Below are 27,425 nucleotides of genomic sequence, written 5' to 3' on the forward strand. Positions count from 1 at the left end.
AAGTGTAAAAGGCGCAATGTCGTCCTCCAGTGACGGTAAAATGTACTCTCTTGAAATCACAAGCATTATTTCTACACGCAGGGCAAATCTAGCATTTATGCGCCTATGAATGATATGCAGCTTTCCATTCAGTCATAAATAAAAAGTATCGGGATGACCTTCATTAAAAATAATATTAACTTTGGAAAAACAAATATTGCATGTAATCTTAAAGCTTTTTAAGATATTAACCCAAATATCTGGGCGTCCTGCTGTCTAAATTAAAAGGCTACATTCTATTAATTCTACACGTGTACATTCTAGCAATTATATTTCTTTTGAAGCAGCCTATCAATAATGTCACATGACCTGAGAAGACACTTTGTAATCAATTATTCGGCACCGGAAACGATCTGCATTAATTACTTTTCTGAATTAACAACATAAGTGGTACAACCACAGCATATTGTCATAAACAATGAAAACATGTGATGAAGACGACATTTCTTAATTCAATCGAATATCCATTACCAACCCCCCTCCTCCGCGAAGACACGAAAGGTTGACGATGGCGAAGCTGTTGCTATAGTAACCGAGACCGAGAGCAGACGGTAGTCACACCGGTGAGCGACAAACTGCGGAAGGTGTTGAGGGTTCTGAATGTAGTGAGGGTGCAAAGGTGTATGTAAGGAGGCTGCCAGAAGAAGGGGGTTTGGGCCGGGTCTGCTGAAAAAGAAGACATGTCGGAGAGGATAGCATCGTCATGTGGAAACCTTTATGACACCACTTCACTCTTACTCCAGTACTGCAATGGTGAGTTTTACCTTGCATCTCGAGTCGACGGGTTTTAACATGCACGCGCGGCAGTAATATACTGCTGTTTACAGGTTCTCCACCATATCAGGAAAGCAGAGCTGTGTCAATAAATGTAACTAAATAGAACCGCATTGATGTAACGCAAATATTCACCCATCACTGACAAGGCAGCCGAGAACTTAATGTTTGCCTACTGGCATTGTTGTGATATGAGTATAGGCCTACTAGCCTATGGTGGAACTGCCTACCCAACCCTATTTGACTTATCTTCTTTGGCTATTTGCATTATATTGTGGTTTCACTTTCTGATCAACTTTAATTGCCGTACAGAGAACGTAACACGGTACCATGTTTTGGCTTCATGTGTCTGCGTTGTAAAATTGACAAAAGGTGTTCACTTGTTGAAGGGCTGGGTCAGAATTAGCATCTCATCGTTAACGTTTTACCATAGCATTAGTTTTTTACCGGATAACTTTTATAAACGGCCCTGACTTCAGTCTGAACGTTTCTAAACATTGGTTTTTGTATGGTTTCAGAAACATAAGTCGTTTGCATGGTACATCGTGTGATCTGGTACACGGAGAGCCTTATATGTATGGAGCATATGGTGTCTTGGCTGGATTCGCAAAAATGCATAAATTAAACGTTAAAGGTATTAACGAACAAAACATTGTGACACGTAAATAGATTGTGCATTTACATATATGCATGCAGGGCTAACCTATGAGAAGATATAGCCTGCAGAAACCATATTAATTGGTGCACAGGCATGTTCTAGCTGTCCTGGTCCATTAAGCCGGTGTAGATTAATATCGTCCATAGCAGGGTCTGATATGCATGGTGCTCAGTGCTAAGGGTCTCTCATGCTCTGTCCCACCTGGTGTTGCAGTCTCTGGATCCACTCGCCCCTAGACAGCGTTTCCACCCAGACCACATCTGGCTACAGCAGGTAGTGGTGTCAGATCCATTTTGGTCAGGGTTGACCAGTGCCTTCCCTATAGATTGGATATAGCCTTTGTGTCTGTGACAGAAGGCAGTTCTAGCCTGGACTCCATATGGTTTGATGCTGCTAGTGACTGTTTAGCTCGTAGGGTCACTATTGGTGAAGCACTTAAACAGCTAGTAGAAATTAAGTGGGCATCTGTATGTTATCCTACTACCTATTGATTATTGTAAATGCCGACAATTGATAGTGAATGGCCGGCAACCCGACCATTTAGTTCCCACAAGGAAATGGGCTATTTCTACCATTGGGATTAGGTTTAGTATAAAACTTACAATTGGGCTTGGTGTTAGAATTTGAGATTTAGGTTCAATCATTAAGGTTTAGTGTTAGAGTATAAGCTTCAGTTCAGGTGTAAATATCAGGATATTGATGTTAGGTTAAGGGTTAGGATCAGGTGATAGAAAATATGGAATAATTTTTGTGATCCCTGCAAGGCAATATCCATCCACTCAGGCTTCCAGGACCAGGACAGCCAGGCCATTTGAACAGGCAGCATGCCTCTTTCCACACTTGTGCATCTGTCAATAACTGCAAGCTATCTCCTCATAGGTTAGCTCTGTATTAAAAAGCAAACAAGTGTGTGTGTGTGTGTGTGTGTGTGATATTGACAGAGAAGACCTCAGCGACTTTGATGGAGAAGAAATACTTTGGGGCTTAAACATTAATGTTATGTTGCCTGATGTGTGCACACATTCCGTGTGTGTGTGTGTGTGTGTGTGTGTGTGTGTGTGTGTGCGGGCGTGCATGCGTGCCACCCTCTGCAGTCTCACTTCCTGGTACTGCCTGGCTGTTGCTGCAGTACTGTATAGTTCTGGCCCCCGGCCAAGCCACCCTCCCGGCCTCAGGCTGCTGCTGCCACTGTGAAGGCAGGGCTGCAGGCAATAGTGTCCTGTTACAAACACGGACTCGCCTGTCTCTTTGTGAGTTGCACGTACCGCTAGGGAAGGGAGGGGAGGGGGTCCAGGAAGACAGAGGCAGAACGGGCACTGGCTGCAGAAGAGAGGAGGGACAAGCCCTGTACCAGAAGCCCAGACCTGGCACCCCAAGATCCCCCAGGAGAGATAAAAGAGAGGAGAACTGTCTGACTGACTGGCTTGCTGGATGACTGAGTGACTGAGGATGGCAGGTATGGGGTGGTGAGCAACAACCCAGAGCCCTATGAATATTTCATCAGGCTTTGGTTTCATCCAACCTCCATTGTCCTCTCACATCACACAGGGCTTCGTCTCTCCAGCGTACGACGTGGAGCTTTCCTTCTCTTCTCCCCTCCCATCCCCATTTCATATTACATTACTGGTGTGCATGCATAGCATCGCTGCCACCTGCTATGTCTCTGCTAGCTTCAGCTGTCCTCTATGTCTGCTGTGTCCTCTGCTTGCAGTGATGAGAAAGTTAGCGCATGCAGTGCTGGCCTGCAGTCTGCTGGACAGTTACAGTAATTAACAGAGGAATTGGATGGCGTTCGTGTGGAACAATGTAATGGAATTGTTGTTTGGTTGTCGCAGACGGTTGAAATGAAAGAATGATCACTCTTAATCCATCTGAATGGGGTGTTTTGGTCTGTGAAACAGGGATGGACGGTAACTTGTAACATGGCCATCCGGGAGTCAGTTTTATTTACACCTGCTTGCAGAGGCGACTGAAATCCACCAGTGCTTTTCTCAGCAGATTTTTAAAGGTGACCGAGGCTATAAAGCATGCCATGGTTAGTTGATGGCAGCAGCCAAGTAATCCAATTTGTGAGAAGCAGCTCACTTGTAATTTCCTTAATGGAAAACTACATTTACGTCCCCTTGAAACCCAATAGGTGTTTGTCATGTCTGAGTCTTCAGCATGACAGCTTGTGTTATTTAGTTTCTTCGGCTGAATAAGAACCCTGTGACAGATTTTAAACACTCCTCTGTGACCGATTTGAATGTGTGTGTTCACTCCTTTCTGACAAAACGAGATAACTGGTTCCAGCGGTTCGTCATGTAATACGTGCCCTGGAGTGCAAACCAACATGTCAGTCAGAGCAGAAGTATACATAGGAATACATAGGAATTCCGTCAATACTGCATGACGCTGTGTGTTTTAGTTCCATAGGAATACATTGGAATTCCGTCAATACTGCATGACGCTGTGTGTTTTAGTTCCATAGGAATACATTGGAATTCTGTCAATACTGCATGACGCTGTGTGTTTTAGTTCCATAGGAATACATTGGAATTCTGTCAATACTGCATGACGCTGTGTGTTTTAGTTCCATAGGAATACATTGGAATTCTGTCAATACTGCATGACGCTGTGTGTTTTAGTTCCAGTACAATGGGGATACAACATGCATGCAAATGTCCCTGTCCAGAGACAAATTCACCTAACTCTGACTACGGGTCATTTGAATGGGACATGCAGTATATTGATAAGACACAGCTGGATACCGTAGTGTTGTGAAGTTGGTCTGTATTCTAGCATACTGCTGTGTTGTGAGAACATCTCCTGCCTTGCCGTTTTGTGGAAGTGCGTTTGAAAACACGCTCAGTTGTTTTCTCGTACAGTGCAGCGGCCTGGTATTGGAGCAGGAACACAGGGCAGTATCTGTTATTGCACACAGTCAGATGATGTCATCTTACTGAGCGATGGGAGGTTGGGTCCACCTAGCGTCACGCTATTCTTCGGACAACATTCATAAAACGTGGTCAGGCTCAGTTTTGTTTCAGGCAAATAAAGCTTTTCACCTCTGCCAGAAACCACTGGTCTTTTTTGTTGTAGGAAGGGACTGTGTGGTTTTATGTTGATTAGCAAAAGCTGTTAGCCAAATTCAGGCATTCACAGCTTGGGGAAATATGCAAATAACTCCGCCACCTTGTTCCCTCTCCTCCCCCCGGTCTGCCCTCCTTATCTCCCAGATGACAACCTATCAGCAGGCAGCACGATGGAGGTGGATGACCGCCTGTCCCACCTGGAGCAACGTGTCCAGCTGCAGGAGGATGAGATCCACCTGTTGAAGGCGGCGCTGGCCGACGCCCTGCGCAGGCTGGGGTGCTGTGAGGAACTGACCCAGCCCGGGTCAGGAGCTGTTGGGAGGAGGCCCAATGTGACGGCGCCGACCAAGGGTGAGGATCTGGGGTGCTGGGACCACCTCTGACCCCTGTAAGACAGACAAGTTGTAATACAGGGGTCTAATCGATAAAGGCTACAATTGAAGATGGGGCACCGAAGGCACAGAAAGTGGTTATTGCCAAGCCCAGTGCTTCCTGCCAATCATCTTTAAAGACCAATTCCGAACGGATAGATCATGTACTGTATGACGTGCAGTTAACAGTAATAATTTGCAGTGTATTTTTGATAAGCTTGAACAGTTCACTGAACGCTTTGTCTCCCTCTTTCGTTGCCAGTACGCCAACTCCTGCAAGCCTTACCATCCAAGCCTCTCCCCCTCAGCAATGGTTATGCCCAGCCAAAGCGTATGGGGGGATATCCCTCCTCACCATCTTCTCCTAAAAAGGAAGCGTTGCTGTCCATCAAAAGGTGATTCAGTGTCTGACACATGCGTGGACCTTGCACAGTGTGGTCACAGCTTCTGTGATGCATTTCCAGTCTTGTCCTTAGGGTGGCAGTGTGGTGCTGAGTTTTCTGCCAACGTAGGGCTGGAGACCTATTTGCTTATCTGTTAATGTCCTCCCACATTGTCTTTTTCATCCCTCTAAATATATTGACATGCTCTTCACCCTCCCCCTCTCCTCCCTCTTTCCACCGCTCCTGTTCTCTTCCTCCTTTCCTCTCTCACCAGAAAGAGCATGTCAACAGAGCGTCTGTCTACAGTCAGGAAAGACATGGCTTCTGACAGCAGGAGCAGAACCACCTCGTCCAGCAGCTCTACCTGTGGCAGGAGCAGGTGATACAAATGGGTTTCATCGTAATGTTTTCTTTTAACAAGATCCAGGTGGCTGTCCAGAAATGTGGTTAATTTTTCCTTGACGTCAATGCACACGATGAGAAGGCTTTCGTTTCATCCAACCACACACATCATTTAGGCAATTATTAGTGAGAAAGACCCACTAGAGAATCTGTGAGTGTTACAATTTCCATTCTATGAATGATATAGTGTTAGTGTGGCTGCACACTATTCCTAGCACAGACACAGCTAACCGTCAAAACACTGATGCAGCACAGACACGGCTAACTGTCAAAACACTGCAGCACAGACACCGCTAACTGTCAAAACACTGATGCGGCACAGGCACTGGTAACTATCAAAACACTGATGCAGCACAGGCACTGGTAACTATCAAAACACTGATGCAGCACAGGCACGGCTAACTGTCTAAACACTGACCCATCACAGACACCACTAACTGTCAAAACACTGACCCATCACAGACACCACTAACGATCAAAACACTGACGCATACTAAACACCACTCACCTCCAATATACTGACACAGCACAGACACCGCTAACCGTCAAAACACTGACGCAGCATAAACACTGCTCACCTCCAATACACTGACACAGCACAGACACTGCTAACTGTCAAAACACTGACACAGCACAGACGCCGCTAACCGTCAAAACACTGACGCAGCATAAACACCGCTCACCTCCAATACACTGACACTGCTAACCGTCAAAACACTGACACAGCACAGACACTGCTAACCATCAAAGCACTGACGCAGCATGAACACTGCTCACCTCCAATACACTGACACAGCACAGACACCGCTAACCGTCAAAACACTGACCCTCCCCGACACAGCAACAACTCCTGCACTTTCTTATTGAGAATAGTATTCACCCATCAACCTTCTGATGTCAGACATAAACAGAAGAATGTTTTCTTATTGCTTGAAGCAGTTACTATAAATGTTTTGGTGTGAACATATTGGTTTATAAAGTGACAACACTTAAATTATTATACTAAATAGGAAAACCAGTATGTACACCATTACCCTAAGATAATAGGTGAGACAAGTCTTCTGCCAGATCTCCCATCCCTGGCCATCTGGCAAGGGATATATTCTCTGAAGTCCTCCTCCTGAGGCCACTGTGTTGTCACGGTAGACATCCGCAGATCTCTGGTGGTTTTGTTGTCATCCAAACCAGAATACTCTGTAGATCATTCCCCTTGTTCCCCTTGTACGCATCTCTCGATAAGAGCATTTGCTAAATGACTACAGTGTAAAATCAGGAAACAACTGTGGACAAAAGGTGTATGACCTCACTGTATAAAAGACAGATAAAGCTATATGCAGATAAATAGATGCATAGAGATACTGATGTGATGATGTGCCTGCAGCATTTTAGTCTTGTGTGGCAGTTCTTAAACCCCAACTCTGGGAACTGCATCCCAGCCTCGCCCTATATTTGAAATATACCAGTGCTAGTAGACAAGAATCCACTAATCATCCAGCCTTTATGCATTTTCCTCTGCTCAGATGGTCCTGACAGATATATTACGATGCCTGGATATGTATTTTAGGTATCACCTTACCATGTTGTATGATGGCACAAACACGGGGCATTCAACCATTGGCTGAGGCATGCAACGACTGAACCTGATTCATCTATTAATTTGATTTAGAACCGGGCTGCTCAGTCCTGGTCCTGGAGAGCCACCATCCTGTAGGTTTTCAGGGCCGCCCTGAAAACCTTGCACATCTGATTCTAATGAGCTGGATGAAAAGCCAAGTCAGGTTAGTAACAACTGGGGTTGTAGAGAAATCCTACCGGTTGGTAGATCTCCAGGAACAGGACTGAGCAGCCCTGTTTTAGAACCACTGATGTTTGCTAATGTATTTGAACAATATGATGACACTATATGTATATCTAATGAATGGTAAACACAACACAGTTGGTTTATAAAGGAAGATGGGGCACTGTATTCACAGTCAAACACACCGATGGTTGCCTCAACCTAACAGAAACGGCCCAACCCTGCCCAGTGTTTGAGTGCCAGATAACAGGATGTAGGTGCTATTACTTTGAAAAACAAATGGATACAGGTCAAACCACACCCTCTTTGCTCAGTGAGCTCACTCTGCTGAGGGAGTCAAATTGCAGGAGCTTAAGTAACAGACATGTGGTCACTGTGCGGAGGGGCGGTCCAGTAGAGTCAGGAAGTGCCCACCGATTGGTGGAAAAAGTGCCCATTCTCACGGCACAGCTGAAGTTAACTGGCTCAACAAGGAAGACTGTTTGTTAGTTGTCGACAAGGTTTGGTTGTGTGTGAACCGTGTTGTCAACGCTGAACTGTTGCCTAAAGGAAAAGCTCAAAATGAAGAAATCAATCAGGTAAATGTATGCTTTAGATGTAAACGTTTTACTGTTAGAAAGTAATTGTTTAACCAGCAATTTTGAGCAAATGGATAGTTATCTCTACCAACAGAAGGCGCTAACTGTTTTTGTCTTCTCTGGCCAGTTAATGATGCAGACCTTTTGTTGTGTTGTTTTTGAATGGGATTTGAAAAAGTTGCAGCCCATGGTAATGCATTACTGATAGACCATTTCACTGTCTATAAGGATGTCAATGATTTCAAATGGTTGAATGGGTAGCTCTTCCCATCCAGTTTTAAGCATCTCTTTTTAATTACATTATGGCCGTGTGAGTTAACAGATTTGGAGGTGACGTGCTTATCCTGGGGATGGCTATGCATAACATTCCACTTGTGTTGTGGCAATTATATTTTTCAGTATATTAGAATCCCATTCATTCACCAAGTACATTCACACACAGAATTGTACTTGCAGTTATGGTGCTGCTGGCTGAACACTATGTTGGGGAAACAATTAAGAAAATATCCAAAGTATACCAATACATGACAGTGTATTGTAGTTAGTGTATTCATCTTAAGATGGCTAGGTGAGACAACTACAAAACCTTATAATAGTCAGGTGCAACCATTAGTTAATTAAAGACAACTGTCAGTTGGTGCCTTTGCTCATCCAAATACAGTAATTGTAGAACATAAGGAATGGCATAACCTGATTGCGGATGACAATCAGATTTCATGTATTTGAATGGCAAATATTTGATTCTGGGGTCTGAAGGCATGCAAATGCTTGTTGAGGATGACCGCATATCCTGTTGGACTACTTTTCCATCTCCCTGTCTTCTGCACTGACTTGTTATACAGGGTTTGATAAGCTCCCAAAATCACTGTGTTGCTGGGATAATGCCGCTCACTAAGTAACTAGCACTAATTTGCAACTCTCCGTCATATTGTCTGTGAATGCAGAGGGACTTGACTGAGCCACTCGGTCTTCTGCTCTAACACTCAAACTGCAAACCCACTGTCATTGACTGCTGCACTACTGTTAACGCCAGGATGGACTATTGCAACATGCAATGTTGTCTTTTCCTAAATTAATAAAAACATTATTGTAGCATGCACATTCCCACATCATGTAATGTTTAAATTTCCTCTTGGAACTATGAAAAGTTATTTTAAGCAATAACAAACTGGCCAAAATGGCGCAGAAAGCATGCAGCAAAAGCTAACAGTAGAAAACATTACAGACAAACCAGACACTACTTAAGAACTTAACAAGGAAGTGTATTACTGCATTATTGTGTATTGTAATGCATCTGTTCTGATGCCAGTTCCCATCAAGCTTTGCTTTAATTAGTTGCTTTGAAGCTTTTAGTGTCTCACATTGAACACAACAGGGCCTGTCCTTGTTTTGAAAAGATTCAGACAGGCATAGAGACAAACAGGCTTTTATGCGGTCACTATAAAAAGGAACCCTCCCTCAGCTCAGTCTCTGAAGTCACACTACCAACAGACAGATATAATACTGTCCTAGATGAATGCAGGATGCCTGAAACAGGAAGGAATAATAGGTTTACTTTCATAATCACACATTGGCAGGCTTCGAACTATGCATTGACCCAAATTTGTGGTATGTCATAAAATGTCTTTACACTGAACAAGCTGTCCAAAATAATTGTGTGGCAGTATTTTTGTATCCAGTCCCCCTTCAGAAAAAAAGACAGCCACCGTGGCTATTTCATGCAAATTATGTCACTTACCAACCCAGACAGGAATATTCCTCTGTTGGTCTCTGATGTTTGTAGTCATTAATTGGCCTTGACAGATGGAAACTCATTAGTTTTCAGCTGATGCAGGGATGTGCTGGAGGGCTACTGTGCAGGATATTGACTGTTTCTGTCACTCACTCTTGATCTTTATTTCCGAGTCTTTCTTTCTGTCTCTCATAATGACTCACTCATTTTCCACCTCTTCCGTTGTCTCTACATTTGTTTTGCATATTATTTCAATACAATTATTTCTCTACTGCTTAGTTTGCGTCTGTCATTATGTGCCATGTACAGTATGAAATGTTTATGTATGGAACATTTTATGTGGTCTAGATTTGCTCTGAAGAGCTTTCGGTATTTCAGCACTAGTTGGATAACGCTAACCTTGCCATGGAGGGATTGAGGAGTTCAGGAATAACGTATGAGGTCAATGAATAATTTAGTCCAATGCAGTATAACGCAGAGTTAAAACTGCACCACAGAAACTTCCTGTCGGCTCACATCAAGTTCCTTGTCTAACTGTCACCACTGTTGATTAACACTACTGACTTTTGTTGCTTGTTTCTTTTTCTTTTCAGCAAAGAATGTTCCGTCAATGCAGGTACGTATGTCTTAGCTCAGCAACAAACCTGTGTGTGTGTGTGTGTGTGAGACTTCATTGGATGGCTCAGCCCCCTTTTACTCCTTACAGTTTAACGGAACAATATCCTATCAAGCAATACACCTTTATATGCGTCATATGCAAACAAAACGTGTTTTCCAGCCACTGAGCATTTTGAAATGGCCCAGTTTACAACAGCGTCGTAGTACCGTAAGGAATGAAAATGTCCAATAAACAACAAATTGCGATCTTTTATCGTCGGACCATTCCTGTTTTTCCATTTATTTTTCATGAGCCAATTATACCTGCTTTTGCCCTGGTCCACTCGGAGGACACGGGGAGATGATTAGTGCCATTGAGCTGCACACTGAAGGCCAGAGAGGAAAGCACACGAATAATGAGCTCTGTTGACTACCATTATGACCGCAGTCGGAAAGGCAAACAATAACCGTCATTTTATGTAATGTTTTGGTAGCTATCAGTCTCCTTTACGGACTACCCTGAGTGGTTCTAATGCCTCGTGTTGTTATGCTAAAAGGGTCAAAAGCCAGTTCGAAACAACTAGCATTAGAGCTTTTAACGTCATACGTTCACCACGCAAATCCTGCCTCCTGCGGTTTGAACAGAATTTGTTCGAGCGCTGACATATATAATACTTTAAACCCAGTACTATGATATATGTGCACTGTACATTTTATTACTGGAGAGAAGTCGATTTGAAAAAATTCATATCCCCGTGCATGTTCCAACCTGCCTGACTTTCTTCCACCTTTATCAGACGACGGCTACGTGAGGATGTTCCTGAGGGGTCGGCCTGTTACCATGCACATGCCGGACAAGCAGAGGGAGGGCTACAGCCTGGACCACAAGGGGGCGCTACCTGAGCACAAGCTCAAACTGCAGTGGGTGTATCCTTCTGTCTGCCTGACGCTTCCCACATTCTGCTGGCTTGACGATGAACCGAGGTCGCGTGCTCTAGAACATGGCTGGCCAACCCTGTTCCTGGAGAGCCACAGTCCTGTAGGTTCTCTCTCAAACTCTTATTCATCACACCTGATTCTAATTAGTAGTTGGATGAAAAGCAGACTCAGGTTAGTCACAAATGAGGTTGAAGAGAAAACCTACAGGACTGTGGCTCTCCAGGAACAGGGTTGGCCAGCCCTACTCTAGAAGTAGAATGGGCGTTTTGAGAGAGGGCATTTCAGCTTTGAATTTGTCCGGAGGTGTAAGAAGTACAGAGTAAAAGTAGTCTGCTGTGTTCACCCGAGCTAAATGACCAGGTAAAACAGAATTCACAAACCAGTGATCAACTTAATTGATAATTTACTCTTCCGTTTTCTTTAATTAATCACTGGTTAGTTTTGAACTTCGCTTAACCTAGTTACTTTTATCACTGAGCAAAATTATAAACGCAACACTTTTGTTTTTGCCCCCATTAATCATGAGCTGAACTCAAAGATCTAAGACTTTCTCGATGTACACAAAAGGACTATTTCTCTCAAATATTGTTCATAAATCTGTGTTAGTGAGCACTTCTCCTTTGCTGAGATGATCCATCCACCTCACAGGTGTGGCATATCAAGATGCTGATTAGACAGCATGATTATTGCACAGTTTTGCCTTAGGCTGGCCACAATAAAAGGCCATATGATAAATGGGTGCAAAAACAAGTGTTGCGTTTATAAATTTGTTCAGTGTAGATACTTCCCTAAAGTAGTGAACACAGCCGAATCTACCTGAGTACTTTTGCTTTGTACTTTTTATACATATGTGAATTACTGACATGGGCCAAGAATATTGTCACACATCATTCCTTTGTGTATGTGATCGTATGTGTGAGGCGCCCTGATCATAAGACCTGTTTGGTCTTGTGCTGTTCGTACATTTTTGACACGTCATGTGCATCCTGCTGTTCAATGCCGTGGTTTTCCAGACGTAATTAAAGTTCTGGTCCTTAACCCTGGGTTATTCAGTTATGGGTACCGGGGCAGAGACTGCCGCTCCAATCTCTACCTGCTCCCAACTGGGGAGATTGTCTACTTCAACGCCTCTGTGGTTGTGCTCTACAACGTGGAGGAGCAGCAGCAGAGACACTACCTGGGCCACAACGATGACGTCAAATGGTAAGGCCGCTTGGTATTTCTCACAACATACCTTTTTCAGATAGACTGTCGCAAGCATGCTTTTCTCTAGGAAATCTCTCCATCTATAGCAGAGATGTCAGTCCGGTTCAACATAGGGTCATTTTTGGTTTTTCCTTTTAAATTGGTTCCAGGTTCAGATCTGAACAACCAGGTGAGGCTAGAACCAAACCGATTAGTGACCTAATTAATCAGTCAAGTACAAGGTGAGAACGAAACCCTGCAGACCCTAGGCCCTATGTGGAACAGTTTTGACATCTCTGATCGATAGGCTTACCAAAGGATGAGATGTTATATTAAGTTTATTCATGTAAATGTAATTTGTCATTAAATCATTTGTACTAGTTTAGTCTGATTGTCAGGTTATTCAGATTTGGTTTATATGACCTAATGAGCTCCCTTTTTCACAGGAAATAAAACATGTTTCCTGTAATATTTACATGTTGTAAATCTGATTGTCCCAAACAAACTTCCTTGAATGACACATTCATTTAGTTTTAACTATCTTGATTTAAATTAGGTCCTGTTTGACACTGTCTCTGATGTAAATGTTTGGGTTCGTTCACTGTGTTAATGTCGTACTTCCCACAGTACTGATGTCACACATTTATGTTGTAGCTACGGTATAGCTGTCTCTGATACGCTTTACCAGCATACTCTTTCATTTCTGTTGTAGAACTTTTTCAGCGTGGTTATGGTAATGTCAAATAAGACAACTGCATTCATTATGATTTATCAAAACACTTAAGATTTGTCAAGGGCTCTTGATACCAGATAAGGTGAATTATGCCGTTGAAGTGTCTATAAACAATTGTTTATTTCTTGAGTCATTACTTGAGCTGAATAAATGACTTACAAGGCCCGATGACACACGACATACAGAGATGAGTCCCCAGAGGGCAGTGGGAAATGTTTGCTCTGCCTTCTAACTCCGAACACTGTCCACTCTTCATCTCAGCCTAGGCGTCCATCCGGACATGGTCACCATAGCCACTGGACAAGTCGCTGGAATGTCCAAAGATGGCAAGGTATAATATTCAGAAAGTTTTTTTTTTTTTTCTTCTTAAAAGGGAATTACATTGTGGTTGACAATGTAGGAAGTACATGACTGGTTGGTCTCTCTCTCTCTCTCTCTCTCTCTCTCTCTCTCTCTCACACACATTAAATCTGTTTTTCTCTCTCTCTCATTATTTTGTTATCAGCTGTTAGAGGGAAAGGTACTTTTGAGATTAATTCTGCAGAAATAAACTGTTGTGTTCTCTTGATTGTTGTATGTTCTCTAAGTACACATGTCACTGGATTGCATGGCAACACTGTCTTTCCGTCTCTCAATACACCTGTCGGTGAAATGCATGCCAACACTGTATCTCTGTCTCTCAGCTGTTGCCTCCTCATGTGCGCGTGTGGGATTCGGTCAGCCTCACTACCCTGCATGTCATCGGGATGGGCGTGTTCGACCGGGCCGTCACCTGTGTGGCCTTCTCAAAGTCGGTAAGCTTCCTGAAACCCTCTGCTTGCTGAACAGACTTTGAGAGCAGCGTTGCATTATAACTTTTAACAGTGAATTTTTTTTCCTGTGACCGTAGCCAACATACTGCGTTAAATATCCACGTTTCCATAAATCAAGCCATTTATTTGCATGACATACGGTATATAGGGCTCTGATTTATACCCGTCCGCCGACAGAACGGTGGTGCTCACCTCTGTGCCGTCGACGACGCCAATGACCATATCCTAACTGTGTGGAACTGGCAGAAAGAGAAGCAGCTGGCGGATGTGAAGGTAAGAGCCCAGACTACAGCCCTGCCACCGCTCGGTTTACCTTGCATTAAATACTAGTCAAAGGTTCTCCTTGCTGTTACAAGTGCAGGGCAGCAGTGCAGGTCTATATAGGAGCATGGTACGGTGAACGCCGTTGTCTGTGGCGCAGCCAGTCGTCACGGTCTAACTCTCCTTCGTGTCTCTCCAGTGCTCCAACGATTCTGTGCTGGGCGCAGCCTTCCACCCGATGGACGCCAACCTGATTGTCACCTGTGGGAAGTCCCACTTGAACTTCTGGACCACGGAGGGGAACACTCTAACCAAGCGCCAGGGACTCTTTGAGGTGCGCAGACCTTCTGTTCAGCTGCAGAGAACGAACCGACGTGTGGAAACGTGTATCGATTTACATTGGCATAATTAGCATTCATTCATCCCAAAAATATTGTCTCTTGAACTGTCCAAGCTACAGAGAACAAGCCAACTTTGTTTTACGTGTTTAGGCCATGCCAACTTAAAATGCAACTGTGTGAAATGAAACCAAGACCCTGTAAAGTAAAAATCAAGTGTTACAAGTATAATTGTTTGTGGTCAACCTTTTCTTCCAGAAAAATGAGAAGCCCAAGTATGTGCTGTGTGTGGCCTTTGCCCAGAATGGAGACGCCATTACAGGAGACTCTAGTGGGAACATCTACGTCTGGGCCAAAGGTCTGTTTGATGACATTTGCCTTCGAAGCCAGCTTCAGTTAATGATGTGCGACCAGTTATTTCATTTACACAGCCCTTTCTTGCCTCATGGTTTATGATTATCAGAATAACTTGTCTGACAAATACAGTAGATTTGGATGTACAGCAATTTGATTCTGGAAAACAGTGCTAACACAAACTGAACGCACACACATTTTACTCTGTGCATAGCAAATATATAGATGCAAACTGGTAAATTAGTAATCATTCTTACAATGGCCCTTATACCTATTCAGTAATGCTGTAATAAAACTATTAATGACTTTGTAAATACATATACAACATTATATTAGATTTCACTAGGAATTACATTTGAATTGTGTTGATTAGATAATCAACCCTCTTTTAAACGTATTTGCTTTGACAGCAACCTGTTCTGTGATTGACAGGAGGGAACCGGATTAGTCACGTCGTGGCAGGGGCCCATGAGGGCGGTATATTCTCCCTTTGTGTGCTGAAGGATGGAACTCTAGTGTCAGGCGGGGGGAAGGACCGCAGACTGATGCTCTGGGACCATGAGTATCACAAGCAGAGTGAGATGGAGGTGAGGGAAGCATAAAGCCTTTATAGTTTTGGACATGCCATGCTGTATATGAAGCTGAGTAAAGGCTGATTGACTTCTTCCTTAGCGGGTAATGGTTGCAGAGCCCAGGAGTTTGTTTGCTCTATAGATACAGGTCAACCCTCTCCTCTGGGATCCCAAGGTGTTCCATGTACTAATCTATTGCAGAACATGCCCACTGACTAGACTTAATTAGTCACGTGTGCTTGTTCAGGGCTAAGCGGTGAAACGCTTGGGGGGGTCGCTGAGGGCACGGTTGAGTACCTCCAGAGTTGGTGGTCATGCGGTGACGTCAGACTGACGGAGGAGGTGCTTGTTTCTCTCATGTCGTCCCTCAGGTACCTGAGGCGTTCGGGCCAGTGAGAGCCGTGACAGAGGGGAAGCAGGGCGAGCTGTTTGTTGGGACCACCAAGAACGCCATCCTCAAAGGCTCATTCCCTGAAACACTTAACCCCTTAGTGCAGGTACATACAGTTCCTCAACTGCCACTAAGTTGTTACTGACTAGGAATTTCAAACTTGTTTATAATTCCACTATTTTACATCTCTTCAGCTCTCTCGTGCCTATGAGTAGAATGAAATGAAGCGTCTATGGCCTTTTCACTTGAGTTGTCTCAGAGTACAGACACTCAGCCTGAAACAGGTGGGCAGTGATGGCAGGAGCCATCTGACTGTGGGAATTAGGAACACAGCTAAGCAGACATGGGACAGGGACATCTAGGAGTCATCAGGTTGTATAGTCCTGAGGTGTGTTCCTCATGTCCTCCTGAGACCCAATAAGAAACTAGAGAAGTTTGAGGGAACATACCATTTAGAACAAGAAATATTATACCAGGTAGGATGGATGGATCCTAGATCGCTGGCCCCCACTCTGGCTGTGTCAATACTGAGGCAAGTCGGGTCTGGGGAAAAGGAAGCCCTGTTACAGGGCCAACCAGGCAGGAAATGGCTCCTCCTACAGCCAAACATAGCCCTGGATCACCAAATCAACAGACCATTAACCACCCTGAGAGTAGGCAAATTATACCCCACAGAGTTTTGTGACACCACGGAAACATCTCGTCACTGACTCAGCCCACTCACGTTGAGTACAGCTAAAACCCTGGCATGGAGGGATGCGCCTGCACAGGAACGGCATTGGGAGACAAGACACTGGTTCAGCCCCTGTAATGGTGTTGAAGTGCGGAGATCCCAGTGGATGCCAGCAGTAAGATGCAGGTCTCATGCCATTTACCACCGTCACCAGTATAATTTCAGTACTACCACGGTTTAAAACCAGACTGGAGCTTTCTATAAGTAGTATTTTGTCTTCAGGAAGGTGTAAGTTGCTGGGATTTCAAACGTGCGAGAAGACTGGAAGATTCAATCTAGATGGAGGTCGCTTGACGGTCGCTATATTACTGCTACTTTTAGTAAGCTTGGGACACACCCGCAGGATAAGGAGCTTTTTATTATGTTTAACAGTGGAGGCCCAAGAACAGGAAGCTGCTCCTTCAGTAGATTAGTTTGTCTCTCGGGTCCAGTAGACAGCTTAGAGGTCATTACTGTTTTAGTTTGTGTTGAGAGATATCCTGTAACCATTGAGCTGAGGATCTGGCAGGTCTTTATGATCTCACAGGGCAACTTAAAAATATTAATATTTAGGGCGATATTATTTGCAGGATACCCTGTTTCCAAGCTAGTCAAAATAATTTCAGCTTGGTGAGGCTCCATTTTCCTTGTTTTTCTTGAAGCTTTCTTACAGGCTCTGTCTTCCTGTTTTCCATTTCTTATTCTGTCCTTGCCCCAGCCTTCCTTGCTGATGTCATCCTCTTATTCCCTCTATTTCTCAGGGTCACACAGATGAGCTATGGGGCCTTGATGTGCATCCCTCCATGGAGCAGTTTGTGACATGTGCTCAGGATAAGCAGGTCCACCTATGGGACACCAGCTCCCATCAACCTCTCTGGAGCAAGACCATCGAGGTGCTCCGTCCTCTGCTACATAACTTTTTTTAACACTGGCCTGAAGAATGTTTTGGATTGACATACCTCCCATTGACATGTATCAGTTCAAGTTAATCCCAAAATATTTCCTTTTCGTTTCCCTGCGTTGTAGGGTCCAGTGGTGTTTGATTCTCACACAAAATAAATGCTGAAGATAATTAATGTTATTAGTTATTTAATTTTCTGTGGTCACATTTTAATATCAATCCTGTTTTTCTTTCTTTCAAATGTATTTTTTTCAAATTAGTTTTAAAAGGAGACATTGAACATGTAATCGCTAAATATTATTAAATATAGCACGAATCTGTCCCCCTGTATTCCTTTTTAGTCTAAAAGTGTTTGGTGTAATAAAACACAACCTGCATATAGATCAAACATACAATAGCCTACATAGAAACAAAAAAATATAGTTTATTATGACTGTTCAAGGAAAACTAAAATTTCACATATCATTGATCCCTTTGAGCAGCATTTGATTCAGTTCCGCTTCCTGCCACTCAAACTCAAAAGCCAAATCCATTCAATGAACGAAAACCTCAAACCAGAGTGGTGCGTTGCATCCTTGTTAACCCTCTGGTTTCCCTGTATCCCCAGGACGGGGGGCGCTCTGCAGGGTTCCATCCCAGTGGATCTGTTCTGGCAGTCGGGACCATGACAGGAAGGTACTGAACATCGTCAAGATGTTGGCTTGTCTCTTATTGGACAACATCACTGTAACATGTTTTCCATTTTATTCAGACAGGATGAAGTCCTCCCATATGGAATTTAACTATGCAGTATCAAAGAAATCCCCCTTAAATGTCTCCTGTGTGATTCCTCATCCTGTCCACGTGTCTGCAGGTGGTTGGTGCTGGACACTGACACCCGGGACCTGGTCTCCATGCACACGGATGGCAACGAGATCATCTCTAATGTCAAGTACTCTCCAGGTACTGCGCAAGACACAACTATTTGTTGCCTTGCCTGCAACATTCGATTTATTGTCATTGGAGATATTGGAGTCTGTATAAAACCTTAAGGTATTATAGTTTTGTCTTCTCCCTGCTCTACATCCACATTGTCAAACCTTTCTGCTCCTAGACGGCAAGTTCCTTGCCATAGGTTCCCATGACAACTTTGTTTACATCTATGCCGTGACAGAGAATGGCAAGAAGTACAGCCGTGTTGGCAAATGTACTGTAAGTAGTAACGCTAACTCCGTTACGGATGAATGTCTTCAGAACTGTTACACACACAGTAGTTTAATTTTTCAATTTGCTTTTTATAAAGGGTCATTCCAGTTTCGTCACCCATCTGGACTGGTCGGTCAACAGCCAGTACATTGTAACTAACTCAGGGGACTACGAAATCCTATTCTGTGAGTGTCTTTCATTCAAATGCTCTGTCATGTTGTGTTATTGTTGTTACATCGGTGTTCTCTTCTGGTTGTGGTTGAAGGGGAAGCTTCCAGCTGCAAACATGTGACAAACATGGATGTAGTCCGTAATATGGAGTGGGCGACCTCCACTTGTGTTCTGGGCTTCAGCGTTTTTGGTGAGTCATCGCTTCCTGCTTGTGATGTAATGGTAATACCAGAGTGTAACTTGCCAGAGAGGACACGGTTTCCACTGAGTTTTGTTTATAGTTGGCTCACCATTGCGAATTGACCAGCATTCCCACAAAGATAAGATTAGATGTTTGTAGTTGTCACTTGAGCGTGTCTATTATTTCTTGGCTGAACTGGTTCTGTCTAGGTGTTTGGCCCGATGGTGCTGACGGTACAGACATCAACGCCGTGTGCAGGTCACATGACGCCTCCCTGTTGGCTTCTGCTGATGACTTTGGCAAGGTGCACTTGTTCTCCAACCCCTGCTCTCAGCCACGGGTATGCTTGTCCTCATTTTACATACCTTCTCTTTTATTACATTTTTTTTATTGTTTTACCTCATCAATTCAGGAGAAAGTGCCGACTTAATTTCAACTTAAAGGGGAAGTGTGTAGAATCCTGCCTGTTCACGTAGCCGTGCGTTGATGCCTGTGTTCTATCCCGTTCTTCCCTTCCGGCAGGCCCCGAGCCATGTCTACGGTGGCCACAGCAGTCACGTGACCAATGTTGCCTTTCTCCATGACGACAGTCACCTGATCTCCACCGGAGGGAAGGACACCAGCATCCTCCAGTGGGTGGTCGCCTAAGCAACCCGGCTGCATCAGTCTCCGCCTGTTGCCTCCTGCCCACCAGAGGGCAGCACTGCTGTGCCTATGATAACACCAACCTCTAACGGCCTTCGCTCAGCGCTCTTGTCTGTCTTGGTGTACTGTTACAGTCCTGACGTGCCGCTAGGTGGGGGGGATGACTTCAGAATTAGCATGCTGAGACTATTTAAGGCTATTTAAACAGAGTTGTAGCTCCTATTTATGTTGCAGAGGTCTATAGAGGTATATTATGCAGTTTGTCACAGTGGCTGTAGTATTTTAATATTTAATGTGGTGTGGTCCCTAGCACCTGATGCATATTTAGAATTGAGCTTTAGGCTGTGCTTTGCCTTTTTTGTTTTGTTAATAAAGTTTCTAACCAAAATGTCTTTGAATCCTCTGATATTGATGATGATGATGATGATGATGATGCAGTAAAAGGCAAGATTTTGTATTTTTATTAAGTTCCTTGTTAACAAGTATCCACAGAAAAACACAAAGCCGGACCTGCTAAAGAACATTAATGTGCAAAGTGCAGTACAGAAACGTAGACTTTTAAACTACAGCCTGCAACAGTGCACTTGTGTGACTTCCTTTCCATGAGACTATATGGTATACAATGCACACCCAAGATGGTATACAACATAGTATTTTCACAACTGAACTCTGCCGTGTGTTTGCACGGTTCCCCTTATGACCATGAACGTGCTTGCGGCCATAACATAAACTTAACCTATTTTTTGATGGGTCGAAGCCTAACCTGTTGTTATTATGGGTCATGAGCGTGGTGGTGAGTGTTGACAGTCAACATGTGCCTGATTAGCAAGGAGGAAGAAGGTCAATACTCCATGACATTAACGTCCTACTCTGGATCCAATTTTTTAATTCTGTATGGATGTTTGCTATTTGTGAACCACGCCGAACCTGTCACTGGCCATTAAAGTACCATGTTAAACGTGACTGCTAAAACGCATGAAAGGGTCATAGTCTGAGGAGAACACTTCTGAAAGCTTTGTTGCAGAGTGTTTTGCCCAAAACACTTCAGCTACTTGGAATTAATACCCTTGTCGATATTCCTGTTTTCCAGTACACTAACTAAACTGTTGAGTGCCTCGACTGTCCAAAAGTGCTGATCTGTATTATGTAAAACAGAACTAACAAACCAAAACCGCAGGGTTAGTGGTTTTTAATCTTCAAAGAGGAAGTGCATATCTTAGGTAATTGGTTGCTGGGCAACGACTAGGTTGATGCTGCAGTGACTGTCAGAGACCTGGTGTGTGGGAACACTAATCTTTCTGTTTCTAGGCCTCCTTGAGGCCTTGTCAGGCTGGTGCTTTTGTGGTCCTATGAAAAGTTAAATTTTTACTAAAGTTGTTGGAGTGCAATTGGGCGGAGAGGACTCCACAGCTGTTGCCAAGCAGCTGCTAGTCAAGTTGCTTTTGCATGTTTTCACCCCAGGGAACAAATAGAACTGATCAAGTCACAGTCTTTCCCCCTAGCCCTTTCCCAGCAAATGTTGATCACAAAAATGTTGTTTATGATATTGAGTATTAGTTATTCAAGAATTAATAGTTTCGTTACCATAAACTAGGTCTTCAAGTTCATCTTACAGTACCTTCAGCTTTGAGTTACCTCATTACCCAAGTTATTTTAGTTATTATACATACCTAATATGGATTTTGATAACTGCCTTGGCTGGAAAATCCCCTTCTGTATGACTTTAATCTTCCATGTAACTTGTCATGTCATGTTTATGTAAGTGTAAGATTTGTTTTAATAACTTCATGATACACAGTTACGAAATTGAATGCTGTGTGAGAGAAATGACAGCCTAACATCAGGGTCAGGAATCAGCAAAATAAATGATTTCTCTGCTGCCAGGACTATGGTCTCAAAAACCCATTACCAAAAAATATTTATCAATGTTTAGTTCCAGTTCTAAACAGTCTTTAATAAACCAAATCAGTTACTGGTTTAGTCAATAACTGAGGATGTATCAACGCAAATACAATTATTTGCCTTCGTGTCTGAATATGCATCAAGAACGTTGCCTGGGAAGTTTATTTTTAATCTTGTCTGCAAGGTGCCTGTCTAATGAATAATAAATAGGTTAACATTTTTAGACCTGAGCAAGACCACAAGGGGGTTGTATATCCTGTCTGACCTATATGCGGTGCATATCGGATGTCCAGAAGCAATTCAATCAATAGTCAATTCTGAGGATCCATTGACAAGGTTGTATAATGGAACATTCAAGACCAAAATACTTCTGATGTCTTTCTTTATATTGTGTAAATAATTTATCATTCTGTATAAATAGAATTATAATCGAATGAGTCCTCTAAAAACAAAGTATTTTTAACAGGAAAGTGGGAATAACTTCAGCTGGATGTTTATGCGTTAGAAATGGCAATTCGGGACAGAAAATAAGCAGATTGTCCAAACCAGTCCAAACCAAACAACGGCGAGTGGAGGGATTTGACTCCGGTCTCCCACAGGACTTAAAAGGACACTAGACATCTATTTGACTCTGACACATCTATCTCATGCTGAGTCTGTTTACCATGTTTCTTCTTTTTTTCATTGTCGTTCCGATGCCCCCCCCCCCCCCCCCCCCCCCAAGTTAGTGGTCTCCTATTTGCAGTTATGAAATTGTCTTAATGCAGCAACTCCTGGGCTTGGGAGAGTCAAACATTTAGATGCATGTATCCCAAAACATCATCATTGGTTTTCATTACACAGCTCACTTATCCAGGAAACCAGTCCAACCAACACTTTATGAAAAAAATCCTAATTTGACTACATTAGTAAGAATGCAGGCACTCAAACGGCCACAAGGAGTTGCTAGAGAGCGGTCAGGAATTTATGCCCTGCTGGTCTTTCCCAAATCCGGGAAAGCCCATTAATGTACACCCATTCACTGTAGCGTGTTAACATACCATAGAAGTAAACCCATGTTTGTTCTTTGTAATGTCCGGTTCACAGGGTTACAGTATAGACTTGCAAGAACTCCACATCAGGTTCAGGAAAGGTAAAGTTTGCACGTCACACCAAGCTCTTGGACTACTTATCACACTACTCGCTGAACCAGGAAGTATTCATGGGTACATAAACGGTCAAGGAGAACACATTCCTTGGTCAACAACCAGAATTGCGCTAACAGGCGTCTGACCTACAACAAGGGCTTGCTAGAGTGCAACAAGACAAGGCAGCCATTTCTGTCATCCTTGCTTCCACCCAGGGCTTTGCTGAAACAATTTGTACCACGCATCTGTTTGACCTCCAGACACTGTGTTGATGCCATGACCAGGTTTCGAACAATGGCCACAGTGACGTAGATGTACTGAAAGGCAGTAACTTTAAAGCCATACCCCTTCCCACACAGTAAAGACTATTTCAGGTATCACTTTCCAACACACAAGATTTGGATAATGCATTTATTTCTCAGATCTTGTAAGCAGAATTAACATTGGCTGGCATGAAACAGCTCTCCAGCTCTAGATACGCTGAAGAGATACATTGTGATTTGTTTTCCATTTGTGATTCCCTCATAATTTATAGATTTCTGTTCACTTAGATGACCCAAGACATTCTCTCTCTTTTACTTTACAGCCCTTACAGCCCAGCAGACTGGATGACAAACAAATTGGATCTCACACCATTACAGTGTGGAGTCACAGGTCATGTGGACAGATGCAGGTTTTATTACGTACCCTGGGCATGGAAAATGTATGCCTAAATCAGATACTATGAGCAGGAATCTTGTTTTGATGTACATCCTTGTTTCCATAAACATTGGGACACCGTGTAAAATGCAAATGAAAATAGGATGCAATGAGTTTAACCTTATATTCAATAACAAATAGTAGTACAAAGACAACATATGAAATGTTTAAACTGACATTTTAGTGAAAAACTGTACAAATTGTGAGTATAAAAGGAATGGAATAATTTACAAATCTCATAAACATATATTTAATTCACAATAGAATATAGATAACATATCGAATGTTGAAAGTGAGACATTTTGTATTGTCATGCCAAATATTGGCTCATTTTGGATTTCATGAGAGCTACTCATTCCAAAAAAGTTGGGACAGGTAGCAACAAGAGGCCGGAAAAGTTAAATGTACAGATAAGGAACAGCTGGAGGCCCAATTTGCAACTTATTATGTCAATTGGCAACATGATTGGGTATAAAAAGAGCCTCTCAGAGTGGCAGTGTCTCTCAGAAGTCAAGATGGGCAGAGGATCACCAATTCCCCCAATGCTGCGGTGAAAAATAGTGGAGCAATATCAGAAAGGAGTTTCGCAGAGAAGAATTGCAAAGACTTTGAAGTTATCATCATCTACAGTGCATAATATCATCCAAAGATTCAGAGAATCTGGAACAATCTCTGTGCGTAAGGGTCAAGGCCGGAAAGCCATACTGGATGCCCGTGATCTTCGGGCCCTCAGACGGCACTGAATCACATACAGGAATGATCCTGTAATGGAAATCACAACATGGGCTCAGGAATACTTCCAAAAAACATTGTCGGTGAACACAATCCACCATGCCATTCGCCGTTGCTGGCTAAAACTCTATAGGTCAAAAAAGAAGCCGTATCTAAACAGGATCCAGAAGCGCAGGTGTTTTCTCTGGGCCAAGGATCATTTAAAATGGACTGTGGCAAAGTGGAAAAGTGTTCTGTGGTCAGACGAATCAAAACATGACAATGCCAGACCACATACTGCATCAATTACAATGTCATGGCTGCATAGAAGAAGGATCCAGGTACTGAAATGGCCAGCCTGCAGTCCAGATCTTTCACCCATAGAAAACATTTGGCGCATCATAAAGAGGAAGGTGCGACAAAGAAGACCTAAGACAGTTGAGCAACTAGAAGCCTGTATTAGACAAGAATGGGACAGCATTCCTATTCATAAACTTGAGCAACTTGTCTCCTCAGTCCCCAGACGTTTGCAGTCTCTTATAAAAAGAAGAGGGGATGCCAGGTAAACATGGCCTTGTCCCAACTTTTTTGAGATGTGTTGATGCCATGAAATTTAAAATCAACTTATTTTTCCCTTAAAGTGATACATTTTCTCAGTTTAAACATGTGATATGTCATCTATGTTGTATTCTGAATAAAATATAGAAATTTGAAACTTCCACATCATTGCATTCTGTTTTTATTCATAATTGTACAGTGTCCCAACTTTTTGGAAACGGGTTTGTACACTTTGAATTTGGTGGCAACAACACGTTTCAAAAAGGTTGTGACAGAAGCAAAAAAAGACTGGAAAAGTTGTGTAATGCTAAAAAACGAATCCTGGTGGAATATCACAACTAATTAGGTCAATAGACAACTGGTCAGTATCATGATTGGGTATAAAAAGATCATTCCAGAAAGGATGGGTCGGTCAGAAGTGAGAATGGGGAGGGGACAAGGCCGAAGACCTGTATTGAATGACTGTGATCTTCGGGCCCTCAGTCCCACTCAGGCACTGCGTTAAAACCAGACATGATTCTTTAGTGGTAATCACTGCATGGGATCAGGAACACTTCCGAAAACCATTGTCTGTGAACACAGTATGCCATTGCATTCACAAATGCAAGTTAAAACTTTACCGTGCAAAGCGGAAACCATATACACTGCTCAAAAAAATTAAGGAAACACCTAAAACAAATCTTTCCTGTATTGTGTAATTCGTTGAGAACAAAATGATGTAACAACGGTCATTGGAAACCAAAATCATCAACTGATTGAGTGTTGGATTCAATCTCTGAAAATCAAAGCAAACAATTGAAATCACAGGCTGTTCCATCTTGAGTGAATTTTATCATGGCAACTCATGTGACTCAGTTGTGTGTATGGCCCCCAAGTGCCTGTATGCACTCTTGAAAACATCTGGGAATGCTCCTGATGAGATGGCGGGCAGTGTCCTTGGGGATCTCCTCCCAGACCAGGATCAGGGCATCAGTGAGCTCCTGGAAAGTCTGTGGCGCTACTTGGCGGCGTCGGACACACCGATACATAACGTTCCAGAGGTCCTAAATTTGATTCAGACCTGGGGAACGTGAGGGGCAGTCAATGATATCAATGCCTTCATCATCCAGGAACCGCCTACACACTCTGGGCCTGGCATTGTCCTGCACCAAGAGGAACCCAGGGCCCACTGCACTTTGATACCTAACAGCAGTCAGGTAATCGTTGGCTAGCATGTACAACCCTCAAGGATATGCCTCCCCAGACAATCACTCACCCACCGCCAAACATGCTGAAAGATGTTGCATGCAACATACAGTGGGGAGAACAAGTATTTGATACACTGCTGATTTTGCAGGTTTTCCCACTTACATAGCATGTAGAAGTCTATAATTTTTATCATAGGTACTCTTCAACTGTGAGTGACGCAATCTAAAACAAAAATCCAGAAAATCACATTGTATGATTTAAGTAATTCATTTGCATTTTATTGCATGACATAAGTATTTGATACATCAGAAAAGCAGAACTTAATATTTGGTACAGAAACCTTTTTTTGCAATGACAGAGATCATACATTTCCTGTAGTTCTTGACCAGGTTTGCACACACTGCAGCAGGGATTTTGGCCCAGTCCTCCATACAGACCTTTTCCAGATCCTTCAGGTTTCGAGGCTGTCACTGGGCAATACGGACTTTCAGCTCCCTCCAAAGATTTTCTATTGGCTAGGTCACTCCAGGACCTTTAGATGCTTCTTACGGAGCCACTCCTTAGTTGCCCTGGCTGTGTGTTTCAGGTCGTTGTCATGCTGGAAGACCGAGCCACGACCCATCTTCAATGCTCTTACTGAGGGAAGGAGGTTGTTGGCCAAGATCTCGCGATACATGGCCCCATCCATCCTCCCCTCAATACGGTGCAGTCGTCCTGTCCCCTTTTCAGAAAAGCATCCCCAAAGAATGATGTTTCCTCCTCCATGCTGGGATGGTGTTCTTGGGGTTGTACTCATCCTTCTTCTTCCCCCAAATACGGAGAGTGGAGTTTAGACCAAAATGCTCTATTTTTGTCTCATCAGACCACATGGCCTTCTCCCATTCCTCCTCTGGATCATCCAGATGGTCATTGGCAAACTTCAGACAGGCCTGGACATGCGCTGGCTTGAGCAGAGGGACCTTGTGTGCGCTGCAGGATTTTAATCCATGACAGCGTAATGCGTTACTAATGGTTTTCTTTGAGACTGCGGTCCAGCTCTCTTCAGGTCATTGATCAGGTCCTGCCATGAAGTTCTGGGCTAAACAATGGTCATAAAGGGATGGACATGGTCAGAAACAATGCTCAGGTCGGCCGTGGCATTTAAACAATGCCCAATTGGCACTAAGGGGCCTAAAGTGTACCAAGAAAACATCCCCCACACCATTACACCACCACCACCAGCCTGCACAGTGGTAACAAGGCATGATGGAGCCATGTTCTCATTCTGTTTATGCCAAATTCTGACTCTACCATCTGAATGTCTCAACAGAAATCGAGACTCATCAGACCAGGCAACATTCTTCCAGTCTTCAACTGTCCAATTTTGGTGAGCTTGTGCAAATTGTAGCCTCTTTTTCCTATTTGAAGTGGAGATGAGTGGTACCCGGAGGGGTAGCCCATCCGCTTTAAGGTTG

General features: G+C 43.4%; 1 protein-coding gene across 4 annotated transcripts; it reads left to right on the top strand.

The window, feature by feature from the left end:
- Positions 1 to 452: 452 nt before the first annotated feature.
- Positions 453 to 20,174, top strand: eml2 (EMAP like 2). 4 transcript variants are annotated; one of them, XM_010865572.5, is made up of 23 exons: positions 453 to 792; positions 4,690 to 4,896; positions 5,179 to 5,311; positions 5,574 to 5,678; positions 10,403 to 10,425; positions 11,204 to 11,333; positions 12,399 to 12,548; positions 13,525 to 13,594; positions 13,769 to 13,783; positions 13,947 to 14,057; positions 14,253 to 14,348; positions 14,536 to 14,670; positions 14,933 to 15,032; positions 15,461 to 15,615; positions 15,972 to 16,097; positions 17,465 to 17,596; positions 18,212 to 18,279; positions 18,458 to 18,546; positions 18,698 to 18,795; positions 18,887 to 18,974; positions 19,055 to 19,150; positions 19,351 to 19,481; positions 19,664 to 20,174. In XM_010865572.5, the coding sequence occupies exons 1-23, from the start codon at positions 720 to 722 to the stop codon at positions 19,787 to 19,789; spliced, it is 2,457 nt and encodes an 818-aa protein (XP_010863874.1). In that variant the 5' UTR covers positions 453 to 719; the 3' UTR covers positions 19,790 to 20,174. The 4 variants fall into 4 exon arrangements, with proteins under 4 accessions (XP_010863874.1, XP_010863875.1, XP_034149805.1 ...); XM_034293914.1 differs by lacking the exon at positions 453 to 792 and adding an exon at positions 2,912 to 2,927; XM_010865573.5 differs by lacking the exon at positions 13,769 to 13,783.
- Positions 20,175 to 27,425: the final 7,251 nt, after the last annotated feature.

The sequence above is a fragment of the Esox lucius genome, chromosome 1, assembly GCF_011004845.1.
Source record: "Esox lucius isolate fEsoLuc1 chromosome 1, fEsoLuc1.pri, whole genome shotgun sequence".
Classification (NCBI taxonomy): Eukaryota; Metazoa; Chordata; class Actinopteri; order Esociformes; family Esocidae; genus Esox; species Esox lucius.